Below are 18,594 nucleotides of genomic sequence, written 5' to 3' on the forward strand. Positions count from 1 at the left end.
AGCTAGCAAGTGGAATGACAGAGCTGGGTTTCCAAAGGATTTCAGGTAGAATGAGCCTCAGTTACTGTCCCCAGATAGTTCAAGACCAAACCTTGAACTGTACCCCCAGCACACGATGGGCTGGATCCCAGCTACACAAATGGTTTGAGGTGTAGGGGTGCTCCTCTCTTCTTCCCTTGCCCTGCTGGGAGGCGGGGTTCTGGGTTTCCCTGCTCTGCTTCTCTGGGTTGGCAATCAAGGTCAGCCTTAGCTCACCTCCCTCACCCCTTGGGCACTGCAGAACTGGGGTGAGATGGATCTTTCTCTGGGCCAGGGGTTTAGGGTCAGGCTGCTTGGAAGCAGGAAGATGGAGGACTTGGGATCTGTGTCCCTCGGTGGTCTCCCCTTACACCTGTCTGTGGACTTCACACACTTGGCTGTAATCACTTGTTTACAGGTCTTTCTCGACTAAATTAGATAAGGTTTAGATCTAGGCGCTTTCACTACATCTGACTTTTTTAAATCCCTGGCACCTCGCATGATGCTAGTAAAAAGTAGAGGTTCAGTGAGTAAATAAATGAGACCAGCACACCTACTTTCAGGAAAAAGGATTGAGCAAAGACCGGCAAATATGTGGGTAAGGATTAACACTTTTGTCCCTGGATTGCAGTAGTCTCTATACTTGAATACAGTTCATGGGAGTTAAGGTGTAGTGTAGGGTTTTTGGTTTTTTTTTTTTTTTTTTTTTTTTTTGAGACAGAGTCTCACTCTCTTGCCCAGGGTGGAGTGCAGTGACACGATCTCAACTCACTGCAACATCTGCCTCCCGGGTTCAAGCAGTTTTCCTGCCTCAGCCTCCCAAGTAGCTGGGATTACAGGCGCATGCCACCATGCCCAGCTAATTTTTGTATTTTTAGTAAAGACAGGGTTTTGCCATATTGGCCAGGCTGGTCTTGAACTCCTGACCTCAGGTGATCCACCCACCTTGGCCTCCCAAAGCACTGGGATTACAGGCATGAGCCACTGCGCCCAGCCTGAATTGCTTTTTTGATAAATGAGGTTTTTTTACTTCTGTATTTTCTCTCCCTCTCCCATCATTGTCTCAATAAAATTACATTTCAAAGTTTTAAAAATCCAGCCAGGTGCAGTGGCACACACCTGTAATCCCAGCTCCTCAGGAGGCTGAGGCGGGAGGATCACTTGAGCCCAGAAGTTTGAGTCTAGCCTGGGCAACATAGCAAGATTCTGTCTTTAAGGAAAACAAAAAACAAAAACAGGCTGGGTGCAGTGGATCACTTGAGCCCAGGAGTTCCAGCCCACCCTAGGCAACATGGTAAAACCCCGTCTCTACAAAAAAATATATACAAAAATTAGCTGGGTGTGGTGATACTTGCCTGTAGTCCCAGCTACTCAGGAAGCTGAGGCAGGAGGATCACCTGAGCCTAGGAGGTCCAAGGTTGCAATGAGCTGTGATGGCACCACTGCACTCCAGCCTGAGTGACAGAGCAAGACCCTGTTTCAAAAAAAAAAAAAATTAAACTAAAATTAAAAGTAAACATTTGTTGTTTTTATTATGATGATTCTTGAGCCAAGTACTATCTATAATAATAGCATTTCCACTTTTATTTTTTTTTAAAAAAAAAAGGCAGAGTTAATAATTGCTTTGTTTTAAAAATGTGCTTAGTTTTCATTTAGGTTTTCCCATGCCTTCCAGAAGCTCTCTAAAATGCCTCACAGTAAGGTCTTGCACACAGTCGGACTTCTAGATTTATCTGCCCATTTTTTCCTTCTCTCCTGAACTAAGACAAGATTTGGAGTAACGGTTTGGCTGCTCTAGCCCTGCCACACAACTGTCAATGTGGGGTTCCCTGAAGCCCTAGTCTTTCTATAATTTTGGCAGAACACATCTTACTGTATTCTTTCTGAAATGTCTCTATGGCCAGGCGCGGTGGCTCACACCTGTAATCCCAGCACTTTGGGAGGCTGAGGCAGAAGGATCATTTGAAACCAGGGGTTTGAGACCAGCCTGGGCAACATAGCAAGACCCTGTCTCTAAAAATAAAATTTAATTTAATTTAAAGAAAAAAGAAGGCCGGGCGTGGTGGCTCACGCTTGTAATCCCAGCACTTTGGGAGGCCAAGGTGGGCGGATCACGAGGTCAGGAGATCGAGACCACAGTGAAACCCCGTCTCTACTAAAAATACAAAAAAAATTAGCCGAGCGTGGTGGCGGGCGCCGGTAGTCCCAGCTACTCGGAGAGGCTGAGGCAGGAGAATGGCGTGAACCCGGGAGGCAGAGCTTGCAGTGAGCCGAGATTGCACCACTGCACTCCAGCCTGGGCGACAGAGCGAGACTCCGTCTCAAAAAAAAAAAGAAAAAAGAGAGGCTGGGTACGGTGGCTCACGCCTGTGATCCCAGCACTTCGGGAGGCCGAGGCGGGCGGATCACCTGAGGTCAGGAGTTCAAGACCAGCCTCAACATGGAGAAACCCCGTCTCTACTAGAAATACAAAATTAGCTGGCCGTGGTGGTGCAGGCCTGTAATCCCAGCTACTCGGGAGGCTGAGGCAGGAGAATTGCTTGAACCTGGGAGGCAGAGGTTGCAGTGAGCCGAGATTGCACCATCGCACTCCATCCTGGGCAACAAGAGCGAAACTCCATCTCAAAAAAAAAAAAAGAAAAAAGAGAAGTATCTCTGTTATACTTTTACTTGATTTGTGTTTGGCAGGGGATAAGATGCAGGTTGAAATGAATTTTCCGTCAGATGGTGAAGGCATCGAGGCACTGTTTGCAGGCTTCCAATCTTGCCATTTAAGACATTTTATGCCCTTCTCATTCCCTGTCCTTGTGTATACCTGAAAATCCTATAAAGGATTTTCTCTTTATCGCCAGTATTGTGAATTTCACAATGACGTTAACTGAGTGTTTTGAATTCATTGCACTACTTACTGAAAGGGGAGCTTCAATTTCAAAACATCTCTTTCAATTCAGGAAAATTTCTGTCTTCTTTTTTTTTTTTTTTCTTTGAGACAGGGTGTCGCTCTGTCCCCCAGGCCGGAGTGCAGTAGCGTGATCTCAACTCACTGCAACCTCCACCTTGTGGGTTTAAGCAATCCTTCTGCCTCAGCCTCCCGAGTACCTGGGATTATAGACACACGCCACCATGCCCGGCTAATTTTTGTATTTTTAGTAGAGATGGGTTTTCACCATGTTGTCCAGGCTGGTCTTAAACTCTTGATCTCAAGTGATCTACCCACCTCGGCCTCCCAAAGTGCTGGGATTACAGGCATGAGCCACCACACCTGGCCTTTCTTCATATTTTTAAAGTAAATTCCCTTTTATTAGTTTCTCTTTTCTCCTTCTGGACTTCCTGCCATCCAATATTGGACCCCTAATTTATTATCTTTTTGCCTATTGTTCATCTCTCTTTGTCCTTTTGTTTTTCTTTTTTCTTTTTCTTTTTTTTTTGAGATGGAATCTTGCTCTCTCCCCAGGCCAGAGTGCAGTGGCACAATCTCGGCTCACTGCAGCCTCAGCCTCCTGGGTTTAAGCGGTTCTCGTGCCTCAGCCTCCTGAATAGCTGGACTACAGGTGTGCACCACCACACCCAGCTAATGTTTTGTATTTTTAGTAGAGACGGGGTTTCACCATGTTGGCCAGGCTGGTCTTGAACTCCTGACCTCATGTGATCCACTCGCCTCAGCCTCCCAAAGTGTTGGGGTTGTATACGTGAACCACCGCACCCAGCCTCTTTTGTGTGTGCCACCACGCTTGGCTAATTTTTGTCTTTTTTGTAAAGACAGGATTTCACTGTGTTGCTCAGGCTGGTCTCAAACTCCTGGGCTCAGGCAATCTGCCTGCCTCGGGCTTTTCTTTCTTTCTTTCTTTTTTGAAAGACAGGGTCTCGCTCTTTCGCTCAGGCTACAGTGCAATGTCATGATTATAGCTCACTGCAGCCTCAACTTCCTAGGCTCAACTGATCTTCCTACCTCAGCCTTCCAGAGTGTTGGGATTACTTATAGGTGTGAACCACTGCACCGGGCCTGGCTGTTTTTATTTAAGGGTGGGGAACTCAGGAGCTGACCAGAAGTCCTTTGTGAGGCCCAGAGACTGATGGGTTCCATCTGGTGGCTAGCTGGTTTTATTCACTGTGGACCCCCATGCCACAATCAGTTTCTGTAGGTCTTTATCTTCACTCTTTATTCTGAAGCAGGGGAGAGGAGAGGGCTTAAGGCTCACCATTCAGGAGGTCAACTTTAATTTCCCTGTCACCCTTCTCCTTGGGGCAAGGGACACCTGGCACCCCTCTGGTAAGTTTGCTTAAGAGAGTAAACCTTGGCGGGGCGCGGTGGCTCACGCCTGTAATCCCAGCACTTTGGGAGGCCGAGGTGGGTGGATCACAAGGTCAGGAGATCAAGACTACGGTGAAACCCCATCTCTACTAAAAATACAAAAAATTAGCTGGGCGTAGTGGCAGGCGCCTGTAGTCCCAGCTACTCGGGAGGCTGAGGCAGGAGAACGGCGTGAACCCGGGAGGCGGAGCTTGCAGTGAGCCGAGACTGCGCCACTGTGTTCCAGCCTGGGCGACAGAGCAAGACTCCGTCTCAAAAAAAAAAAAAAAAAAAGAGTAAACCTCAGGGCAGCTGCTAGATGCTGGTAAGAACCTGGGGTTTCCATTTTCCATACAGACTTCCAAGCAGTCTCCCTGTTATCAGCCCCCATCCCCAGATTCCATGCTGTGCCTAATTCCTGAACCTTCCTGGGGTTCTCTGGGGCAAACGGAGAACTTGCTCCACCCCCACCTCCCTGCATTTCAGTGTCACCCGCTTCCTCCCCATGAGATCGTGGATCGCTCCTGTACTTGCCTCTGTCTTTACCTGTTGTGATTTGGGGTGACAGTTGGAGCTCTCCCTGCATCCAGATTGGAGAACCTGCTTGTACTTCTCATTCTTGGTGTTTGTCATGACTTTTGAGAGGAGTAGGAGAAAAATGTCATGGCTCTGCCATCTTGAAGTCGCTTTGATCCTCGAAAGCACTTCATACTCTTTGTTTATAGTGACCTAGTGGAGATGGGTCATTTACCCCAGTGTAGAGAGGAGTCCAAGACAGGCCTGCTGAGGACATAGGACCTCAGCTAAAGAGGTTTTGTTTTCCTTTTATTTATTTATATATTTTTTTATTTTTTTGTGAGAGAATCTCGCTCTGTCTCCCAGGCTGGAGTGCAGCGGCACAATCTCGGCTCACTGCAACCTCCGCCTCCCAGGTTCAAGTGATTCTCCTGCCTCAGCCTCCTGAGTGGCTAGGATTAGGTGTGTGCCACCATGCCCGGCTAATTTTTGTATTTTTAATAGAGGCGGGGTTTTGCCATGTTGGCCAGGCTGGTCTCGAACTCCTGACCTCAGGGGATCTGCCTGCCTCGGCCTCCCAAAGTGCTGGGATTACAGGCGTGAGCCACTGTACCCAGCCTGTTTTACTTTTAAAGATGAGGTCTCTCTGTGTTGGCCAAGCTGGTCTGGAACTCCCAGCCTCAAGTGATCCTCCAACCTTGGCCTCCCAAACTGTTGGGATTTACAGATGTGAGTCACTGCGCCCAGCCGTAGCCCCCACCTTTGGCTAAAGAGTTTTATGTGGAGGCCACCCTAGCGTGATGCCACTCCACCTGCCAGACACACACACACAGGTTTCTGTCAGACCACACCTGACCAGCAGCCCTGAAGGGACCTTGGCATCCATCCCGCCCACTCGTTTTTCCATTTCCTGATCTTGTACAGGGGCCAAGTGTCCCCAGCACCAAGTAGCTCCGCAGCAAGTGTCTTCAGCCAGGCTTTGAGGTTTGTCTTTTTTTTTTTTTGAGACAGGGTCTTGCTCTGTCTCCCAGACTGGAGTCCAGTGGTGCAATCACTGCTCACCACAGCCTCGATCTCTCAGGCTCAAGCGATCCTCCCACCTCAGCCTCCCATGTAGCTAGGACTCCAAGCGCATGCCACCATGCCTGGTTAATTTTTAAAAAATTTTAGTAGGCCAGGCGCAGTGGTTCATGCCTGTAATCCCAGCACTTTAGGAGGGCGAGGCAGGCGGATTACCTGAGGTCAGGAGCTCAAGACCAGCCTGGCCAACATGCAAAACCCCGTCTCCACTAAAACTACAAAAATTAGCCAGGCATCTTTAATCCCAGCTACTTGGGAGGCTGAGGCAGGAAGAATTGCTTGAACCCAGGAGGTGGAGGTTGCAGTGAGCCGAAATCGCACCACTGCACTCCAGCCTGGGCAACAGAACGAGACTCCATCTCAAAAAAAGGAAAAAAAAAGAAAAAAAAATTTGTAGATAAGGTCTTGCTATGTTGCCCAGGCTGGTCTCGAGCTCCTGGGCTCAAGTGATCCTCCCACCTCAGCCTCCCAAAGTGCTGGGATTGCAGGTGCGAGCCACCTCACCCGGCCTTCAGCTTTCTGAATGCTGCTGTTTACTCCTCACAGACCCCTCCCCAACTGAAATACTCTGATTTTATTAGGTAAAATTAGGATTCTTATTTTTAAGTAAGTGTGATAGCCATAGGACAAAGGGCACAGAGGCTTTTTCTTTCACTTTTAAGTATAATTGATGATTTAATTGTTTTTTTTTTTTTTTTTTTGAGACAGAGTCTTGCTTGCTCTGTTGCCCAGGCTGGAGTGCAGTGGCATGATCTTGGCTCACTGCAACCTCTGCCTCCCAGGTTCAACAATTCTCCTGCCTCAGCCTCCCAAGTAGCTGGGATTACAGGTGTGTGCCACCACGCCCACCTAATTTTTGTATTTTTAGTAGAGACAGGGTTTCACCATGTTGACCAGGCTGGTCTTGAACTCTTGACCTCAGGTGATCCGCCTGCCTCAGGCCCCCAAAGTGCTAGGATTACAAGCACGAGCCACCGCACCTGGCCTGTTTTTTCGTTTTGTTTTGAGACAGGGTCTTGCTCTGTCGCCCAGGCTGGAGCGCAGTGTCACGATCTTAGCTCACTGCAGCCTCTGCCTCCCAGGTTCAGGCGATTCTCCTGCCTCAGTCCAGAGTAGCTGGGATTACAGGTGTGTGCCACCAGGCCTGGCTAATTTTTGTATTTTTGGTAGAGACGGGGTTTCACCATGCTGGCTAGGCTGGTGAAAGCAAGATCTTCAGGAAGTATTTGTACTCCCATGTTCATTAGCAGCATTATTCACAATAATCAAGAAGTGGAAGCAACCCAGGTATCCATCAGTCAGAGGAAAGGATAAGCAAAATGGGCACACACTGTCAATGGGATATTATTCAGCCTTCAACAGGAAGGAAATCCTATCACATGCTACAGTGTGGAGGGACCTTGAGGACATTATGCTAAGTGAAATAAGCCGGTCATGAAAAAGCAAATCCTGTATGATTTCACTATATAAGATACCTAGAGTAGTCAAATTCAGAGAGACAGAAAGTAGAACCCTGGCCGGGCGCAGTGGCTCACGCTTGTAATCCCAGCACTTTGGGAGGCCGAGGCGGGCGGATCACGAGGTCAGGAGATCGAGACCACGGTGAAACCCCGTCTCTACTAAAAATACAAAAAATTAGCCTGGCGTGGTGGCGGGTGCCTGTAGTCCCAGCTACTCGGAGAGGCTGAGGCAGGAGAATGGCGTGAACCCGGGAGGCGGAGCTAGCAGTGAGCTGAGATCACACCACTGCACTCCAGCCTGGGTGACAGAGCGAGACTCCGTCTCAAAAAAAAAAAAAAGAAAGTAGAACCCTGCTTGCCAGGGCCTAGAGGGACGGGGGAAGGGGAGTTGTAGAGTTTCAGTTTCGCATGACGAAAACGTTTTGGAGATGATTGGCGGTGATGGTAGCACAACACTGAGAATTTACTTCACACTACTGAACTGTCTCCTTAAAATGTTTAAGATGGTCAATGTTATGTGTATTTCACCACAATTTTTAAAAAGTCACCAGGGGCTGATGACCTTTAAAGAGGCTCTCCAGATAGTTGCTGGCCCCTGGGCTCTTCTTTGAGACTATTGAATCTTTAACTCTTAGGTTTCACGCTATAATAAACAAACCAACAACAACAAAAAAGTGTGGCTCATGTCTGTAACCCCAGCACTTCGGGAGGCTGAGGCCGGTGGATCAATTGAGGTCAGGAGTTCAAGACCAGCTTGGCCAACATGGTAAAACCCCATCTCTACCAAAAAATACAAAAATTAGCCAGGTGTGATAGCACATGCCTGTTGTCCCAGCTACTGGGGAGGCTGAGGCGGGAGGATTGCTAGAACCCAGGAGGCCGAGATTGCAGTGAGCCAAGATCGTGCCATTGTATTCCAGCCTGGGTGACAGAGCGAGACTCCATCTCAAAACAAACAAAAAGCAAAGTTGGGGGGAAACAAGAAGAGGGGGACTCTTGCCGAGTCTCAAAGATTAAGAAACAACAGAAAAAAAGTGGTCCCCTCTGGAGCCAGGATGTCCAGCCACTTGTCCACTGAGTCCCCACCCTGCTGCCTGGACCCTGGGGTCTCTGGGCTTCCCTCCCCTCTGGGGAGGAGAGATTGTACAACCCCAAGCCTTGCAGAGTGGAGCAATGCCACATCTGGCCTCTAGAACCAAAACGAATCTGGGTCACTTAAAAAAAAAAAGAAGTTAGAAATTGGTCTTCCCTTACCTCCCCTCACTGTCACCCCGCCCTGCAAAGAGAGGGCACCACTGCTCTCCATTTGTAATCTGGGCTCATAAGCATTCAGACCTAGAAGGTGCATTATTTTACAGATGAGGAGACGGAGGCCCAAAACAGGAGGTGCAAGGAGCAAGGTGCATAGGGTCACACAGCTGACTGGGAACGGAGCCCAAATGCTCCCTGGTTCTTTCCTTTACATCCCTCCTCCTAAGAAACAGCTGTGCGCTGGAGTCCCACAGACAATGAGCAGGGCTGTCAGCTTCAGTATTACTGCCTCTCCTGCAAGGGGACAGGAGAGTAAGACCAGTGACTGCCTGGAGGGGCCACAGCCAGACTAGAGGAACACGGCCAACAGGTGAAGTTTATCTTTAGGTATCTCTCTGCATTCCTCTGCCCTTCAGCATCTCAGGTTGTCCTCAGCACAGAGCCCCAGGGTTTCAGGAACTCACACTCAGACTCCGAGATGGAAACTGGTGCCTTTCCAGGGGTTTACAGAGTCCAGTGCTGAGCATCAAGAAATGAATCTCAATATGTACAACTATTATGGATCCATAAAAATTAAAAATCAAAAAAGTAAAATAAAGTGTAAGAAATGAATCTCAGCTGTTGGAATGCTACTCATCATAGCCCCTAAGTGAAGGAGAGATTTCAAGGTTATTGCTAAGGAAAGGCATTCCTGAAGTCTTTAAATCATGGTTCCCAAACTTGGGTTATTCATATTTTATCTGCACAATTATTACCATACCTTGCATTCCACTTGTACAGATATTTAATATTTCTTTATATCATCTTAGCTTTTGAATTTAATTTACATTATTTTATTATAGAATCTATAATATATTATATTATTGTATATTAAAAGGAATTGCTGTCACTACTACATAAAGAACACTAGATTCACTTGCCATAAATAGAAGGTAGCTACAAAAAGATATAAAGGGGCCGGGCGCGGTGGCTCATGCCTGTAATCCCAGCACTTTGGGAGGCTGAGACGGGCAGATCACGAGGTCAAGAGTTTGAGACCAGCCTGGCCAACATGGTGAAACCCCGTCTCTACTAAAGATACAAAAAATTAGCTGGGCGTGGTGGCACACACCTATAATCCCAGCTACTTGGGAGAGTGGGGTAGAATTCCCAGGTCAGTGACACTGGCAGGACACACTGGGGGCCTCACAAAGGAGGGGCTCAGCAGGAGAGCCTTTGGGGGCAAGGAGAGCCCACCTTTCACTCCTGCCTATGGCTCTTCTCCGCAAAGCCCAGGCATTTCTCTTTTTTTTTTTTTTTTTTTTTTTAACTGTCTTTTTCTAAGATAGGGTCTCACTGCAGCCTGGACCTCCTGGGCTCAAGCAATCCTCCTGTCTCAGCTTCCCGAGTAGCTGGGACTATAGGCATGTGCCATCATGCCCGGCTCATTTTACCATTTTTGTAGAGATGAGGTCTTTCTAAGTTGTCCAGGCTGGTCTCAAGCTCCTGGACTCAAGCAGTCCTCCCACGTTGGCCTCCCAAAGTGCTGGGGTTACAGGTGTGAGCTACCACACCCGGCAAAAGTTCTTATTTTTACTACTCTGGTTGAATCACTTAATTTTCTGTTTGGTCCTTTGTAAAATGCAGCTATTCTGGGTATCCCACAGGAATGCTGTAAGGACAGGACTGAATAATGAATAGAAATGCATTTTTTCCACCATGGTATGTGATTGTCATGGGTAATTAACACTGAGCCCTGGTGGGTGAGTGAGCTGAGGGGCTATAGGGACAGAGCACAGTGTGCACAGAGCTCTGGGAAGACAGGTGCAGTCAGTGGCCTGCAGACCCCTTCCACTGGATCATTCCATGTGAAGGGGAGTCGGGGCCGTTTGGAGGTAGCAGAGTTCTGGGTGGCAGGCAGGCCCCCAAAGAAGCCTCACTATTCCGGCTTTTTTTTTTTTATGAAAAGGAGTCTCCCTTTGTTACCCAGGCTGGTGTACAGTGGTGCCATCGGCTCACTGCAACCTCCGCCTCCCAGGTTCAAGTGATTCTCCTGCCCCAGCCTCCTGAGTAGCTGGGATTACAGGCTTCCGCCACCACACTGGCTAATTTTTGTATTTTTAGTAGAGACGGAGTTTCACCATGTTGGCCAGGCTGGTCTCAAACTCCTGACCTCAGGTGATCCACCCACGTTGGTCTCCCAAAGTGCTGGGATTACAGGCATGAGCCACTGCACCCAGCCTCCTCTGGGTTTTTCAGGAGAATCTGCTGCCTCTACTGCAGCCACGCCTTTAAAAAGTGGAAAAACCAGCAGGCAAGAGGTTGCAGGCGGCTTGACCAACCTCCCTGTGCCCTTCTAGGTACCAGGATCATCTATGACCGGAAATTCCTGATGGAGTGTCGGAACTCACCTGTGACCAAAACACCCCCGAGGGATCTGCCCACCATTCCCGGGGTCACCAGCCCTTCCAGTGATGAGCCCCCCACAGAAGCCAGCCAGAGCCACCTGCGCAATAGCCCAGAAGATAAGCGGGCAGGCGGTGAGTGTCGGGGATTGGCCAGGCTCTACCTTGGGAAAGGGAATGTATGAGACTCCTGGAGTCCGTCCACTGGGGGGAATTCCAGGGAGGAGGAACAGCAGGGACTCTGCCCTACCCTCTAAGGAGCAGCTCAGACCCCAGAGGGTGAGAGTAGGGGTGGGGAGGTTGAACTCTTCATTGGTAGCAACTTTCCCCCTGAAAGGGACCCAGGCACCTCAGGAAAGGTGATCTGGCACCGTTGGGCCATGTAATTAGTGGGGAGTTTGTTTGAAATGTCAGCGGCTGCACACAGCAACTTTCATAAGTATCTGCCTCTGTATAATTGTCTCTGAAGCATTTCCACTTGGAACACACCCATGATGTTTGTGGTGCGAGACAAGTTATCAAAGACACAGTGTACTTGTCCTTTGAGAAATTACACGTCTACAAGATAAGAAATACATCCGGGATGCCTCCTGTCGAGCTGTTGGTCCCCTAGTGGATCTTTATGAAGGCAGGTAGAAACAATACAGCCAGTTGTCTCTGCTGATTTGACATTTGGTAGCTGGGTCCTTCCTGCTGTCCCCACCTCCAGAGTAATTAGAGCAGCCACTGTGGTAGTGGTGTAAGTGAATGCACTCTTTGTGGCATCCTGACTGGCTTGGCAGAGTTTTGGAGTTCTCTGCTGCAAGATGATGCAGCGTAAGCACTTCCAGGCAACTATAATCAAATTGGAACCCGCCAACCCTTCACCCGGAAGGCCGTACCCCAGGTCCAGACAGGAAGCAGCAGGGACCTCAGCTGGGCTTGCTCTGCTGACAGCAGCAGAATTAATCTCCCCAGGGCCTGCAGGACATGATTCATAATTACCTTGGGAACCTCACAGTACAAGACAGACAATAGTTGCCTGTGTCTTAGTCTGTTTTTTTATGGCTGTAACTGAATACCTGAGACTGGGAAATTTATAAAGAAAAGTGGTTTATTTCTTACAGTTCTGGAGGCTGGGAAGGCCAAGGGCATCTACTTGGCTTCTGGTGAGGGCCTCGTGCTGCATCATAACATGGCGGAAGGCATCACAGGGCAAGAGGGGCACATGAGAGAGAACCAAGCTGGCTTTTTATAACACTCTTGTGATAATTAGCCCACACCTGTGGTAACCCATTAATCCAGGAATGGGCTAATCCATTCATGAGGACAGAGCCTTCATGACCCAATTACCTCTTAACGGCCCCACCTCTTAATACTGTTACATTGGGGGTTAAGTTTCTCTATGAATTTCAAACCATAGCATTCCAGCCATGGACCCCCAAAACTCATGTACTTCTCATATACAAATATATTAACTTGGTCCCCATATCCCCAAAGACTTAACACGTTGCAGTCCTAGCTCAAAAGTTCAAAGTCCTGAATTTCATCTGAATCAGACGAGACTCACAGCATGATTCATCTCAAGCTTATTTTCCTTCCAGCTGTGAGCCTGTGAAACTCAAGTTATCCACTTTCAAAAAGTAGGGGCTCTCCCTGGCCCCTAAAAACATCAGCTGGTGGCCAGGCACAGTGGCTCATGCCTGAAATCCCAGCACTCTGGGAGGCTGAGGCAGAATGAATACTTGAGGCCAGAAGTTCAATACCAGCCTGGGCAACAATGCGAGACCCCATCTCTACATAAAATTTTAAAATTAGCCAGGCATGGTGGTGCATGCCTGTAATCCCAACTGCTTGGGAGGCTGAGGCCAGAGGATCACTTGAGCCCAGGAGGTCAAGGCTGCAGTGAGCCATGATTGCATAGCTGCACGCCAGCCTGGCCAAGAGAGTGAGACTCTGTCCCTAAGGAAAAAGCAAAAACAACAAAAGAGTCAGACCAAGTGATATAGTCTGGAAATTTTTCCCTGCCCAAATCTCATGTTAAATTGTAATCCCCAGTATTGGAGGTAGGGCCTGGTGGGAGGTGTTTGGGTCATGGGGACAGATCCCTCACAGCTTGGTGCTGTCCTCATGATAGTGAATGAGTTCTCTTGAGATCTGGTTGTTGTAAAGTGTGGGAGCACCACTCCACCCTCTTGCTCCTGCTTCCTCCATGTGACATGCCTGCTCCCGCTTTGCTTTCCATCAAGAGTAAAAGCTCCCTGAGGCCTCCCCAGAAGCCAAGCAGAGGCCGGCATCATGCTCGTACAGCCTGCAGAACCACGAGCTAGTTAAACCTCTTTTCTTGGCTGGGCGCGGTGGCTCACACCTGTAATCCCAGCACTTTGGGAGGCCGAGGAGAGTGGATCATCTGAGATCAGGAGTTCAAGACCAGCCTGGCCAACATGGCAAAACCCCGTGTCTACTAAAAATACAAAAATTAGCTGGGTGTGGTGGTGGGTGCCTATAATCCCAGCTACTATTTTGGGAGGCTTAGGTAGGAGAATCACTTGAACCCAGGAGGCGGAGGTTTGCAGTGAGCCAAAATTGGGCCACTGCACTCCAGCCTCGGAGACAGAGTGAGACTTCATCTCAAAAAAAAAAAAAAACTTATTTTCTTTATAAATTACCCAACCTCAGGTATTTCTTTATAGCAATGAAAGAATGGCCTCATATACCAAGCATTCACCCATTGTTGACCTGGCCCTCTGTCCCCTCTCTCCCCAGGTGAAGAGTCACAGTTTGAGATGGACATTTAAAGCACCAGCCATCGCATGGAGCGCTACCAAGGGGCCCCTTAGGGCCTTCCTGGGAGGAGTCCCACCAGCCAGGCCTTATGAAAGTGATCATACTGGGCAGGCGTTGGCGTGGGGTCGGCCACCCCAGCCCTTTCTCCCTCACTCAGGGCACCTGCCCCCTCCTCTTTGTGAACACCAGCAGATACCTCCTTGTGCCTCCACTGATGCAGGAGCTGCCACCCCAAGGGGAGTAACCCCTGCCAGCACACCCTGCAGCCAAGGGCCAGGAAGTGGACAAGAACGAACCCTTCCTTCCGAATGATCAGCAATTCCAGCCCCTCGCTGCTGGGGGCGCAACCACCCCTTCCTTAGGTTGATGTGCCTGGGAAAGCTCCCTCCCCCTCCTTCCCCAAGAGAGGAAATAAAAGCCACCTTCGCCCTAGGGCCAAGAGTTGGGCCCTGTCTGAGCTTTTTTCAACTCTGTTTGGTAACTAACACCAGCTGCTATCTGTACAGTGCTCTTTTTTTTTTTTTTTTTTTTTTTTTTTTTTTTTTTTTTTTTTTTTGAGACGGCGTTTCACTCTTGTGGCCCAGGCTGGAGTGCAATGGCGCAATCTCAGCTGATTGCAACCTCCACCTCCCGGGTTCAAGCAATTCTCCTGCCTCAGCCTCCCGAGTAGCTGGGATTACAGATGCCTGCCCACCACGCCCAGCTAGTATTTTTTTGTATTTTTGTAGAGACGGGGTTTCACCATGTTGGCCAGGCTGGTCTCAAACTCCTGACCTCAGGTGATCCACCCGCCTCGGCCTCCCAAAGTGCTGGGATTACAGGCATAAGCCACCGTGCCCAGCCTTGTATAGTACTTCTAAAGTGTGGGCCTGTCCTTATTTGATTCTGACTCTGATCCTGTGGGTAAGTAGAACTGTTATCCTCACTTTACAGCTAAGAAGACTGGCACAAGAACAGGTAAAATCGTGCAGCTGCTGAATAGCACATGGGACTGGATTTGAGTCCTGCTACTCTTTTTTGTTTTTTTTTTTTTTTTGAGACGAAATCTTGCTCCGTCACCCAGGCTGGAGTGCAGTGGCACGGTCCTAGCTCACTGCAGCCTCAAACTCCTAGGTTCAAGCAATCCTCCTGCCTCAGCCTCCTGAGTAGCTGGGACTACAAGTTCACACCACCATGCCTGGCTAAGTTTTTCATGTGTAGAGATAAGGTCTTGCTGTGTTGCCCAGGCTGGTCTTGGACTCCTGGGCTCAAGTGATCCTCCCACCTCAGCGTTTCAAAGTGTTGGGATGACAGATGTGAGCCACCATGCCCAGCGCATACCCTGGTATTCTTGATCTCTTGTTTTTCAGTGGCAAGGCAGCTGCCTGGCTTCTGGGCTTTCTCCCCCTTCTCTCAACCCCAAACCTGTCGAGTTTGGCACCTTCCCCTCAGGGCGCATTCCATGCAAGAATCAAAGGGAAGAGTCCCTGCCTTGGCCAGTGTGGCATCTGATCCATGGGCACTCGACCTTTGCCAAGTGATCGCTTTGCGTGAGTGGCACAAACACAGAGAAGCTCTCTGCCTTGAAGATTTCATTGAAATGTAAGATTTGCCCAAAAGTGAAGGTAGCATAGGCTGGGCACAGTGGCTCAAGCCTGTAATCCCAGCATTTTGGGAGGCTGAGGTGGGAGGATTGATTGAGGCCAGGAGTGGGAGACCAGTCTGGGCAACACAGTAAGACCCCGTCTCTATAGAAAATTTTTTAAGTAGCCAGACATGGTGGTGCACACCTGTGGTCCTAGCCACTCGGGAGACTGAGGTGGTAGGAACACTTGAGCCCAGGAGTTCAAAGCTGTGGTGAGCCACGATTGTGCCACTGCACTCCAGTGACAGAGTAGAGGCTTCATGGAGGTGATGCTACAGCTGGACCCTGGGAATGAGTGGGTTGGGGGAGGCAGGGGCCCAGTGTTGCCAAGCTCAGATGGTCTTGGGGAGCTGGGGTGTTCAGGGATGGGACACAGTAGCCTGCTTTGGTCAGAGCAGGCAGTTTGTATGGGTGAGAATGACTTTAACAAATGGCCAAAGAAGGGTGAGGTTTCTGAAGGTCTTGAATGCTAACTAGCCAGAGATCTTTGCTGAGAAGCACTAGGAATTTCTCATTACAGGGTATGCTGATGGGTGGATGGCCTATGAACAACAGGCAGTGGCTGGCATTTACTTAACAAGCTCCGAGCACATGGCACTTGTCCACCTGCCGTTTGGAGAGTAGCAGACCTTCAGTGGCCAAGTTGCTTGCTGGGCCTTTTCTATAGCTGGGTTGTAGCCCACTTCCCTCACAAGGACTGAAAGCAGCTGAGTCCAGGTGCATGGTGATGTGTGGCAGGCCTGGCCCTTGGCACGTTGCCTCCAAGCTCGCAGCAAAGTCTGTCCGTATGGATGGAAAAGAGAGGCTAGGGATGGGCCACCACTGGTGCAAAGAATAATGAAAGCTTCAAGTAGGCTCAAAGGAGAGATTGGGTCAGCCTTCCCAATCCCTTAACTTTCCAATAAAAGCATCTTGCTCCAAGGCCAGGCACAGTGGTTCCTGCCTGTAATCCCAAAGCTTTGAGAGGTCAAGGTGGGAGGATCACTTGAGGCCAGGAGTTCAAGACCAGCCTGGGCAACATAGTGAGACCCCATCTCTACTACCAAAAAAATTTAAAAATTAGCTAGACATGGTGGCACACACCTGTAGTCCCAGCTGCTTGGGAAGCTGGGGAGGGAGGATCACTTTAGCTCAGAAGATCGAGGCTGCACTGAGTTGTGATCGCACTACTGCACTGCAGCCTGAGCAACAGAACAAGAACTTATCTTAAAAAAAAAAAAAATGCGGCCAGACGAGGTGGCTCATGCCTGTAATCCCAGCACTTTGGGAAGCCATGGTGGGCGGATCACTTGAGGTCAAGAGTTTGAAAGCAGCCGCCCAACATGGCAAAACCCCATCTCTACTAAAAATACAAAACTTAGCCAGGTGTGGTGGCGCACGCATGTCATCCCAACTACTCGGGAGGCTGAGGCATGAGAATCGCTTGAACCTGGGAGGCGGAGGTTGCAGCGAGCCGAGATCGCACCACTGCACTCCAGCCTGGGCGACAGAGTGAGACTGACTCACAGAAAAAAAAAAATCTCACTCTGACATCCCACCAGAGGTCTTGCCAGCCTACAGGTCCATTTCCCTTCTTGGTCTTATGTCTCAGGGTCTAAGAGACAGGTAAATAAATCATTAAAAAATGATGTATCTGATAGTTCAGGGGCCACAGTAAGATAATTTTTCAGGCTGAGCTTGGTGGCTCATGCCTGTAAATACAGCATTTTGGAAGGCCAAGATGAGTTTGAGACCAGCCTGGGCAACATGGCAAGACCCCCATCTCTATGAAAAATAAAGATAAAAAGAAGAAATTAAAGGAGTATGCCCCTTTCCCACTTAGCAAAAGCATCCTCCCGAGGACCCCAGGTGTGTTTTGAGTGTCAATTCTGGCCGGGTGCTGTGGTGTGGCCATGATCCACAACACAGTCCTTGTCCACAAGGAAGTTAAAATCTTAAGGAAAGCGAGACTGTTGTGGTCCAGCTGAACATGCCTGTGCATTGAGACCTAAAGCTCATAGAGATGCTCACTCTAGGGGCCTCACAGTTTGGCCCCTGCCACCCTCCAACATCACCAAGACCACTGTTGTTGCAACTGGGGAACACCCTGACAACTGTTGGACAGATACCACATGCCAAGACCCAGAAGAGACAAATGAGTGTTTTTAGCTATGTTGTGTGTTCTCAAAGAGCTTACAACTTGATCAGGAGACGAGAAGTACTCCAAGTAGTAAATGGTCATTGGAAATACAAAGCAATACTTATGTGCTTGTCCATTGAATGGAGGGGAGGCTGTGCATGTCCCAAGTTAGAGGAATCTGAGGTTTGAGAAGCCTTCACGGAGGAGGTGTGGCTTGATAGGACTGGTAGGATTCCTGAGTCATGAATGGCGTAAGGTACAGGAGCCCCCAGGAACAGGTCAACTGGAGAAATGTGGACGCTGTTAGGCTTTCTGTGCACGAATGAAGAGGCTGGCCTGGCAGTGGAGATGGGAATGGGCTGTATTGAGAAGAAAGATTGACACCCTTGGGTGAGGTAGAGGGAGGAGGGATGTACTGAAGGTTTCTGGTCCAGGAGATCCAGGCAAGAGGTCAGAAAGGAATTGCTGGTTTAGGAATTATGCAGAGTGAACAGCAAGGAGACCAAAGATGCAACTGTGGGGAATGTTCCCAGTGAGCATGAGTGGAGTGTGGGGAGCTGAACTGCTGGTGATTTTCCAACCTCCAGGCTGCTATTGACACAGCTGTGGGTATCGCTCCAACTCCCAGGTAGTCTGACAGGTATTGACCAGGCCGTCTTTTTCCTGGCGCCTTTCATTGCGACATTTATCAAGATGAGTCAAGGAAAAGCCTAAGGACATGTGGCCAATCAAGAAGGCTCATACTTGGCTGGGCGCGGTGGTTCACACCTGTAATCCTAGCCCTTTGAGAGGCTGAGGCAGGCGGATCACCTGAGGTCAGGAGTTCCAGACCAGCCTGACCAATATGGAGCAACCCCATCTCTACTAAAAATACAAAATTAGCTGGGCGTGGTGGTGCATGCCTGTAATCCCAGCCACTTGGGAGGCTGAGGCAGGAAAATCGCTTGAACCCCAGAGGCGGAGGTTGCAGTGAGCCGAGATCACGCTGTTTGCACTCCAGCCTGGGCAACAAGAATGAAACTCCGTCTCAAAAAAAAAAAAAAAAAAAAAAGACCCAGGCACGGTGGCTCACGCTTGTAATCCCA

The 18,594-nt window shown here is 49.2% G+C and overlaps 1 protein-coding gene across 1 annotated transcript in view; it reads left to right on the plus strand.

Annotated features, from left to right (window-relative positions):
- EIF4EBP1 (eukaryotic translation initiation factor 4E binding protein 1) overlaps positions 1-14,207 on the plus strand; it is a 30,236-nt gene extending 16,029 nt beyond the window's left edge. The window contains exons 2-3 of the mRNA XM_030817110.1: positions 10,956-11,135; positions 13,746-14,207. Coding sequence (XP_030672970.1) covers positions 10,956-11,135; positions 13,746-13,777 — 212 coding nt within the window. The 3' untranslated portion in view covers positions 13,778-14,207. The remainder of the gene's footprint in view (positions 1-10,955; positions 11,136-13,745) is intronic.
- Positions 14,208-18,594: the final 4,387 nt, after the last annotated feature.

This window comes from Nomascus leucogenys, chromosome 8 (assembly GCF_006542625.1).
Source record: "Nomascus leucogenys isolate Asia chromosome 8, Asia_NLE_v1, whole genome shotgun sequence".
NCBI classification, from domain to species: Eukaryota; Metazoa; Chordata; class Mammalia; order Primates; family Hylobatidae; genus Nomascus; species Nomascus leucogenys.